Raw genomic sequence first — 10490 nt, forward strand, 5'->3', positions numbered from 1 at the left:
GCGAGGGTTAACACGTTTAAATGTCTTACTCACCTCGGCTGCAGTGAAGGAGAGACCGCATGTTTTCGTTGCAGGCCGTGTCAGTGGCACTGTATTGTCCTCAAAGCGGGCAAAAAAGTTATTTAGTCTGCCTGGGAGCAAGACATCCTGGTCCGTGACTGGGCTGGGTTTCTTCTTGTAGTCCGTGATTGACTGTAGACCCTGCCACATGCCTCTTGTGTCTGAGCCATTGAATTGAGATTCCACTTTGTCTCTGTACTGACGCTTAGCTTGTTTAATAGCCTTGCGGAGGGAATAGCTGCATTGTTTATATTCGGACATATTACCAGACACCTTGCCCTGATTAAAAGCAGTGGTTCGCGCTTTCAGTTTCACGCGAATGCTGCCATCAATCCACGGTTTCTGGTTTGGGAATGTTTTTATCGTTGCTATGGGAACGACATCTTCGACGTGTACGTTCTAATGAACTCGCACACGAATCAGCGTATTCGTCAATATTTCCATCTGACCTTCAATACGAAACATGTCCCAGTCCACGTGATGGAAGCAGTCTTGGAGTGTGGAGTCAGCTTGGTCTGACCAGCGTTGGACAGACCTCAGCGTGGGAGCCTCTTGTTTTAGTTTCTGCCTGTAGGCAGGGATCAGCAAAATGGAGTCGTGGTCAGCTTTTCCGAAAGGGGGGCGTCGCGGAAGTTAGAGTAACAATGATCCAAGGTTTTACCACCCCTGGTTGCGCAATCGATATGCTGGTAAAATTTAGGGAGTCTTGTTTTCAGATTAGCTTTGTTAAAATCCCCAGCTACAATGAATGCAGCCTCCGGATAAATGGTTTCAGTTTGCAAAGAGTTAAATAAAGTTCGTTCAGAGCCATCGATGTGTCTGCTTGGGGGATATATACGGCTGTGATTATAATCGAGGAGAATTCTCTTGGAAGATAATGCGGTCTACATTTGATTGTGAGGAATTCTAAATCAGGTGAACAGAAGGATTTGAATTCCTGTATGTTTCCTTCATCACACCATGTCTCGTTAGTCATGAGGCATACGCCCCGCCACTCTTCTTACCAGAAGATGTTTGTTTCTGTCGGCGCGATGCGTGGAGAAACCCGTTGGCTGCACCGCATCGGATAAGCGTCTTCCCAGTAAGCCATGTTTCTGTGAAGCAGAGAACGTTGCAGTCTCTGATGTCCCTCTGGAATGCTACCCTTGCTCGGATTTCGTCAACCTTGTTGTCAAGAGGTGGACATTGGCAAGAAGAATGCTGGGGAGTGGTGCGCGATGTGCCCTTTTTCGGAGTCTGACCAGAACACCGCCTCGTTTCCCTCTTTTTGGAGTCGTTTCCTTGGGTGGTGCATCGATCCATTCCGTTGTCCTGTTTGTAAGGCAGAACACCGGATCCGCGTCGCGGAAAACATATTCTTGGTCGTACTGATGGTGAGTTGGCGCTGATCTTATATTCAGTAGTTCTTCTCGACTGTATGTAATGAAACCTAAGATGACCTGAGGTACTAATGTAAGAAATAACACGTAAAAAAACAAAAAACTGCATAGTTTCTAGGAACGCAGCGAGCGGCGGCCATCTCAGTCGGCGCGGAAGTACTACTACACCACCAGTCCTCCAGGAGGCAGTAGTCCTGTGAGGAGGTGGAGGAGGAGGAGGTGTCTATATTAACTATGTGTTGTTGTGTATTACACCACCAGTCCTCCAGGGGGCAGTAGTCCTGTGAGGAGGAGGAGGAGGTGGTGTCTATATTAACTATGTGTTGTTGTGTATTACACCACCAGTCCTCCAGGGGGCAGTAGTCCTGTGTGGAGGAGAAGGAGGTGTCTATATTAACTATGTGTTGTTGTGTATTACACCACCAGTCCCCCAGGGGGCAGTAGTCCTGTGTGGAGGAGGAGGTGTCTATATTAACTATGTGTTGTTGTGTATTACATCACCAGTCCTCCAGGGGGCAGTAGTCCTGTGTGGAGGAGGAGGTGTCTATATTAACTATGTGTTGTTGTGTATTACACCACCAGTCCCCCAGGGGGCAGTAGTCCTGTGAGGAGGAGGAGGAGGTGTCTATATTCACTATGTGTTGTTGTGTATTACACCACCAGTCCTCCAGGGGGCAGTAGTCCTGTGTGGAAGAGGAGGAGGTGTCTATATTAACTATGTGTTGTTGTGTATTACACCACCAGTCCCCCAGGGGGCAGTAGTCCTGTGAGGAGGAGGAGGAGGTGGTGTCTATATTAACTATGTGTTGTTGTGTATTACATCACCAGTCCTCCAGGGGGCAGTAGTCCTGTGAGGAGGAGGAGGTGTCTATATTAACTATGTGTTGTTGTGTATTACACCACCAGTCCCCCAGGGGGCAGTAGTCCTGTGAGGAGGAGGAGGTGTCTATATTAACTATGTGTTGTTGTGTATTACACCACCAGTCCCCCAGGGGGCAGTAGTCCTGTGAGGAGGTGGAGGAGGAGGAAGAGGAGGAGGTGTCTATATTAACTGTGTTGTTGTGTATTACACCACCAGTCCTCCAGGGGGCAGTAGTCCTGTGTGGAGGAGGAGGTGGTGTCTATATTAACTATGTGTTGTTGTGTATTACACCACCAGTCCCCCAGGGGGCAGTAGTCCTGTGAGGAGGAGGAGGAGGTGTCTATATTAACTATGTGTTGTTGTGTATTACACCACCAGTCCCCCAGGGGGCAGTAGTCCTGTGAGGAGGTGGAGGAGGAGGTGGTGTCTATATTAACTATGTGTTGTTGTGTATTACACCACCAGTCCTCCAGGAGGCAGTAGTCCTGTGAGGAGGTGGAGGAGGAGGAGGTGTCTATATTAACTATGTGTTGTTGTGTATTACACCACCAGTCCCCCAGGGGGCAGTAGTCCTGTGAGGAGGAGGAGGAGGTGTCTATATTCACTATGTGTTGTTGTGTATTACACCACCAGTCCTCCAGGGGGCAGTAGTCATGTGAGGAGGAGGAGGTGTCTATATTAACTATGTGTTGTTGTGTATTACACCACCAGTCCCCCAGGGGGCAGTAGTCCTGTGAGGAGGAGGAGGAGGAGGTGGTGTCTATATTAACTATGTGTTGTTGTGTATTACACCACCAGTCCTCCAGGGGGCAGTAGTCCTGTGTGGAGGAGGAGGAGGTGTCTATATTAACTATGTGTTGTTGTGTATTACACCACCAGTCCTCCAGGGGGCAGTAGTCCTGTGTGTGGCGATGGATCAGAGGGCAGAGCAGAGCAGAGGAAGACTGTCGTTAAAACACTGGAGGAGTACACCAATGACAGCTCAGCACCTGCTGACGGTCACATAGTCCTCATACAGGTCAGACACACAGCTCTACACCTGTTAGACTAGATAGTACTCATACAGGTCAGAGACACGGCTCTACACCTGTTAGACTAGATAGTACTCACACAGCTCTACACCTGTTAGACTAGATAGTACTCATACAGCTCTACACCTGTTAGACTAGATAGTACTCATACAGGTCAGACACACAGCTCTACACCTGTTAGACTAGATAGTACTCATACAGGAGACACACAGCTCTACACCTGTTAGACTAGATAGTACTCATACAGGTCAGAGACACGGCTCTACACCTGTTAGACTAGATAGTACTCATACAGGTCAGAGACACGGCTCTACACCTGTTAGACTAGATAGTACTCATACAGGTCAGAGACACAGCTCTACACCTGTTAGACTAGATAGTACTCATACAGGAGACACACAGCTCTACACCTGTTAGACTAGATAGTACTCATACAGGTGACACACAGCTCTACACCTGTTAGATTAGATAGTACTCATACAGGTCAGAGACACACAGCTCTACACCTGTTAGACTAGATAGTACTCATACAGGAGACACACAGCTCTACACCTGTTAGATTAGATAGTACTCATACAGATCAGAGACACACAGCTCTACACCTGTTAGACTAGATAGTACTCATACAGCTCTACACCTGTTAGACTAGATAGTACTCATACAGCTCTACACCTGTTAGACTAGATAGTACTCATACAGCTCTACACCTGTTAGACTAGATAGTACTCATACAGGTCAGACACACAGCTCTACACCTGTTAGACTAGATAGTACTCATACAGGAGACACACAGCTCTACACCTGTTAGACTAGATAGTACTCATACAGGTCAGAGACACACAGCTCTACACCTGTTAGACTAGATAGTACTCATACAGGAGACACACAGCTCTACACCTGTTAGACTAGATAGCACTCATACAGGAGACACACAGCTCTACACCTGTTAGACTAGATAGTACTCATACAGGAGACACACAGCTCTACACCTGTTAGACTAGATAGTACTCATACAGGTCAGAGACACACAGCTCTACACCTGTTAGACTAGATAGTACTCATACAGGTCAGAGACACACAGCTCTACACCTGTTAGACTAGATAGTACTCATACAGGAGACACACAGCTCTACACCTGTTAGACTAGATAGTACTCATACAGGAGACACACAGCTCTACACCTGTTAGACTAGATAGTACTCATACAGGTCAGAGACACACAGCTCTACACCTGTTAGACTAGATAGTACTCATACAGGAGACACACAGCTCTACACCTGTTAGACTAGATAGTACTCATACAGGAGACACACAGCTCTACACCTGTTAGACTAGATAGTACTCATACAGGTCAGAGACACACAGCTCTACACCTGTTAGACTAGATAGTACTCATACAGGTCAGAGACACAGCTCTACACCTGTTAGACTAGATAGTACTCATACAGCTCTACACCTGTTAGACTAGATAGTACTCATACAGGAGACACACAGGTCTACACCTGTTAGACTAGATAGTACTCATACAGGAGATACACAGCTCTACACCTGTTAGACTAGATAGTCCTCATACAGGTCAGAGACACACAGCTCTACATCTGTTAGACTAGATAGTACTCATACAGGAGACACACAGCTCTACACCTGTTAGACTAGATAGTACTCATACAGGTCAGAGACACACAGCTCTACACCTGTTAGACTAGATAGTACTCATACAGGTCAGAGACACAGCTCTACACCTGTTAGACTAGATAGTACTCATACAGGAGACACACAGCTCTACACCTGTTAGACTAGATAGTACTCATACAGGAGACACACAGCTCTACACCTGTTAGACTAGATAGTTCTCATACAGGAGACACACAGCTCTACACCTGTTAGACTAGATAGTCCTCATACAGGTCAGAGACACACAGCTCTACACCTGTTAGACTAGATAGTACTCATACAGGAGACACACAGCTCTACACCTGTTAGACTAGATAGTACTCATACAGGTCAGAGACACACAGCTCTACACCTGTTAGACTAGATAGTACTCATACAGGTCAGAGACACACAGCTCTACACCTGTTAGACTAGATAGTACTCATACAGGTCAGAGACACACAGCTCTACACCTGTTAGACTAGATAGTACTCATACAGGTCAGAGACACACAGCTCTACACCTGTTAGACTAGATAGTACTCATACAGGTCAGAGACACACAGCTCTACACCTGTTAGACTAGATAGTACTCATACAGGTCAGAGACACACAGCTCTACACCTGTTAGACTAGATAGTACTCATACAGGAGACACACAGCTCTACACCTGTTAGACTAGATAGTACTCATACAGGTCAGACACACAGCTCTACACCTGTTAGACTAGATAGTACTCATACAGGAGACACACAGCTCTACACCTGTTAGACTAGATAGTACTCATACAGGAGACACACACCTCTACACCTGTTAGACTAGATAGTACTCATACAGGTCAGAGACACACAGCTCTACACCTGTTAGACTAGATAGTACTCATACAGCTCTACACCTGTTAGACTAGATAGTACTCATACAGGTCAGAAACACACAGCTCTACACCTGTTAGACTAGATAGTACTCATACAGGTCAGACACACAGCTCTACACCTGTTAGACTAGATAGTACTCATACAGGAGACACACAGCTCTACACCTGTTAGACTAGATAGTACTCATACAGGTCAGAGACACAGCTCTACACCTGTTAGACTAGATAGTACTCATACAGCTCTACACCTGTTAGACTAGATAGTACTCATACAGGAGACACACAGCTCTACACCTGTTAGACTAGATAGTCCTCATACAGGTCAGAGACACACAGCTCTACACCTGTTAGACTAGATAGTACTCATACAGGAGACACACAGCTCTACACCTGTTAGACTAGATAGTACTCATACAGGTCAGAGACACACAGCTCTACACCTGTTAGACTAGATAGTACTCATACAGCTCTACACCTGTTAGACTAGATAGTTCTCATACAGGAGACACACAGCTCAGACGTGTTCTCTTCTCTTCTCTCCTCGTCCAGGTCCCTCGCTCCAAGTGGGAGAAGGAGGACTATGAATCAGAGGAAGAGGAAGGAGGAGGGGTCAGGGTTCAACTCCGCCCCTTGCTCACCCCCTCCCTCCCTTTCCCACCTGGACCCCACATCACCGTGACGACGGAGACGGAGGCAGGGCGAAGGAAAGAGAGGGACTGTACCTTTCCCAAGCCAGAGAGAACTATGTCCCCCTCTAGTGGCAGAGACAGAGAAGACGGCCTGCAGGATGGAAAACACTCCGCAGACCCCATCCCTCCTGAGAAAGACGGAGAGACGGAGAGAGAGAGAGATCAGTTAAAGGAAAAGGAGAGGGATAAAGAACGGGACAGAGAGCGGGGGAAAGAGAGAGAAAGAGAGAGGGAACACAGCCGTGCTTCTGACAAAGATATGGACAGACCGAGAAAGATTCCCTCTTCCTCTCAGCGGCCGGAGAGGAGAGAGAGAGAAGGAGAGAGGACTGGGGAGAGAGGGAGCGACCACAGCAGTGAGAAGAGCTCTCAGCGGCCGGAGAAGAGAGAGAGAGAAGGAGAGAGGACTGGGGAGAGAGGGAGCGACCACAGCAGTGAGAAGAGCTCCTCTCAGCGGCCTGAGAGAAGAGAGAGAGGAGGAGAGAGGACTGGGGAGAGAGGGATCGACCACATCAGTGAGAAGAGCTCCTCTCAGCGGCCGGAGAGGAGAGAGAGAGAGGAGAGAGGACTGGGGAGAGAGGGATCGACCACATCAGTGAGAAGAGCTCCTCTCAGCGGCCGGAGAGGAGAGAGAGAAGGAGAGAGGACTGGGGAGAGAGGGATCGACCACAGCAGTGAAAGAGCTCTCAGCGGCCGGAGAGGAGAGAGAGAGAAGGAGAGAGGACTGGGGAGAGGGAGCGACCACATCAGTGAGAAGAGCTCCTCTCAGCAGCCGGAGCGAGAGAGGAGAGAGAGGACTGGGGAGAGAGGGATCGACCACATCAGTGAGAAGAGCTCCTCTCAGCGGCCTGAGCGAGAGAGGAGAGAGAGGACTGGGGAGAGAGGGATCGACCACATCAGTGAGAAGAGCTCCTCTCAGCGGCCTGAGAGAAGAGAGAGAGAAGGAGAGAGGACTGGGGAGAGGGAGCGACCACAGCAGCGAAAAGAGCTCCTCTTCCTCCTCACACTCTTACTCACGAGATCGTAAACCTTTTTCTTCTTCCAGGGACCACAAAGCGACCTCTGACCCCAGAGCCAGGGAGCACAGAGACCACAAACATAAAGACCACAACGACCAGAACTCCTCCACCAACTCTGACCGTAGACCACTAGACGACCAGGAGACCAGAGAACACAGAGACCGCCTCGACCCCAAACACAAAGACCACCGAGAGCTAGGCAGTGCCTCTCCGTCTCCAAGAGAGCCCCACACCCATCGGACCCCTCGTCCTCCAGCACCCAGAGATCTCAGGAAGCTCTGAGCCCACCGGACCTAGCGAAAGCAGCCCTGGCAGGGACACGGCGCAGGACAGATGCCCCTCTCCTCAGGTCTCCATCTCCGTGGAGAACCAGTCCGGGAGAGGAAGGCTGAGGGAGAAGAGCCCAGAGTAGAGCGCTCCTCAGCGGGAGACAGAGCCAGCAGGCCAGCCTAGGAAACCTAGAGAAGGAGATGAGTGGTGGAAAGCCCCACCAACACCCAGCCTCACTCATACAGCCCCCCAACACCCAGCCTCACTCATACAGCCCCCAGGACTGACAACAGGGCTGGGGTGCCCCGAGCTGTCAGAGAGAGAGAGAGAGAAAGAAAGAGAGAGAGTGGCAGATGCAACAGATGAGGGAGAAGATGGAGAAGGAGAGAGAGAGGGGTGGATAGGGAGAAGGAGAGCGATAGGGAGAAGGAGAGAGAGAGAGGGGTGGATAGGGAGAAGGAGAGAGAGAGAGGGGTGGATAGGGAGAAGAGAGAGAGAGAGGGGTGGATAGGGAGAAGGAGAGAGAGAGAGGGGTCGATAGGGAGAAGGAGAGAGAGAGAGAGGGGTGGATAGGGCAAAGGAGAGAGGGAGGGAGAACCTAAAGTCAGACCTCCTCCCTCGGTCCCTTCCTCCAGACCCCCTCCCTCGGTCCCTTCTTCCAGATCTCCTCCTCGGTCCCTTCTTCCAGACCTCCTCCCTCGGTCCCTTCTTCCAGATCTCCTCCCTTGGTCCCTTCTTCCAGATCTCCTCCCTCGGTCCCTTCCTCCAGACCCCTCCCTCGGTCCCTTCTTCCAGATCCCCTCCTGACCTGGTCAGAGAGACAGATGAGGCCTTCGAACCTGACTACAGCGAGGGAGAGATCTCAGAGGGGAGGAGGAGGAGAGAGCGGTGGAGGAGAGAGAGCGGTGGAGGGAGAGAGAGCGGTGGAGGGAGAGCTGGGGAGAGAGCGCTGGAGGGGAGAGAGCGCTGGGGAGAGAGAGCGCTGGAGGAGAGCGCTGGAGGGAGAGAGAGCGCTGGAGCGCTGGAGGGAGAGAGAGCGCTGGAGAGAGAGGCGCTGGAGGAGAGAGAGCGCTGGAGGGAGAGGGCAGCGGCAGAAGTCGTAGCAGCAGCGCCAGCTCTGTCGGTAGCCTGGGCAACAAGAAAGACAAGAAGAAGAAAGATAGAAAAGAGAAGAAGAAACAGAAGAAGAAGAAGAAGAAGAAGAAGGATAGAAAGCAGAAGAGACAGGGGAGCCTGGACGCTGAGGAGGGAGAGATCACGGGACTGAAACACAAACACAAGAAGAAGAACAAGGAGAAAGAGGACAATGAGAGAGAAGAAGAAGAGGAGGAGGAGGAGAGAAGAGGAGAAGACCAAATGGCTAGCGTAGCTTTATGAGACTTTTTCGTTGTGAAGCGTTTTTCGACATGTTTCAGCCCAAGGCTCGTGGCCCCTAAACCCTTATTCCCTAACTAGTGCACGACTTAAGGACAAGCCTAGTGTACTAAGAAGGGAATTCGGGTGCCATTTTGTCGGAGGAAAAAGAGACTTGGTTTTTCTTCCCTCCTGTCAATGAACTGTAAGGTCCTCAGAGAGGATATATCACACAGCCTGTATTCCAAACACCTATTCCCTATATAGGGCCCAACTATAGACCAGATCCCTATTCCCTATATAGGGCCCTACTATAGACCAGAGCCCTATTCCCTATATAGGGCCCTATGTAGGGAACGTGGGTGTTGTTTGTGACTGGACAGCCCTGTAGTGTAGATCGTAAAGAGGACTTAAACCGCTCTGCTTTTGCCAAAGCTGTTCACTCTAGTTCAACACTTTATCTAAAGGGGAGGTTTTTGTTTTCTCACTCTAGTTCAACACTTTATCTAAAGGGGAGGTTTTTGTTTTCTCACTCTAGTTCAACACTTTATCTAAAGGGGAGGGTTTTTGTTTTCTCACTCTAGTTCAACACTTTATCTAAAGGGGAGGGTTTTGTTTTTGTGGGGTTTTTTTTGCTGAGGATTTGAAATAATTGAATGAATTTAAAGGCTGATGTATAATACAATACATTATTTTATTTTTTTTGGGGGGGACTCTTGCTAAAACAGAGGCTGTTTGCTTTTGGACGAGTCGCTTTACTTGAATTTAAAGGCTGATGTATAATAAAATACATTAAATGATGCTTCAAACTATTTTTTGTTGTTGTGTGTTTACAAAAATAAATAAAAAGAATTGCTAAACCTTGATTTGTCCCTCCTGTCCCCCCGTCCACCCACGTCCCCCCCCCCACCCCCCAGGTCTTTATGGAAGAGTTTCTACGACCTGGGATGGATCCCAAATAGCAACTAGTTCCCGATGTAGTGGACTATATACAGAATAGTGAACCGTTATGGACACACACACACACACACACACACACAATATATATACCATCTGATTAGATATGTATTCTGGAGTGAAAATACCATCTATATGCATTCTCTGGAGTGAAAATACCATCTATATGCATTCTCTAGAGTGAAAATACCATCTATATGCATTCTCTGGAATGAAAATACCATCTTTCATGTCAGATATACATTCTCCAGAGTGAAAAGACCATCTTTCATATCAGATATACATTCTCTACAGACTGAGCTAGGGGTAGTTGTGGGTCTATATTACTCTGCTGTCAACAGACT

The 10490-nt window shown here is 48.7% G+C and overlaps 1 protein-coding gene across 1 annotated transcript; it reads left to right on the top strand.

Annotated features, from left to right (window-relative positions):
- Nucleotides 1–3166: 3166 nt before the first annotated feature.
- Nucleotides 3167–7791, top strand: LOC135567185 (octapeptide-repeat protein T2-like). The gene is made up of 2 exons (XM_065014613.1): nucleotides 3167–3319; nucleotides 6408–7791. Exon 2 carries the CDS (start codon nucleotides 6603–6605, stop codon nucleotides 7572–7574), a length of 972 nt encoding a protein of 323 aa, XP_064870685.1. The 5' UTR covers nucleotides 3167–3319; nucleotides 6408–6602; the 3' UTR covers nucleotides 7575–7791.
- The last annotated feature ends 2699 nt before the right edge of the window (nucleotides 7792–10490 follow it).

The sequence above is a fragment of the Oncorhynchus nerka genome, unplaced genomic scaffold (genome assembly GCF_034236695.1).
Source record: "Oncorhynchus nerka isolate Pitt River unplaced genomic scaffold, Oner_Uvic_2.0 unplaced_scaffold_2433, whole genome shotgun sequence".
NCBI classification, from domain to species: Eukaryota; Metazoa; Chordata; class Actinopteri; order Salmoniformes; family Salmonidae; genus Oncorhynchus; species Oncorhynchus nerka.

What these genes read in the sequence shown, in the direction of transcription:
- LOC135567185 (XM_065014613.1), top strand. Translation starts at nt 6,603, where the DNA reads ATGTCCCCCTCTAGTGGCAGAGACAGAGAAGACGGCCTGCAGGATGGA.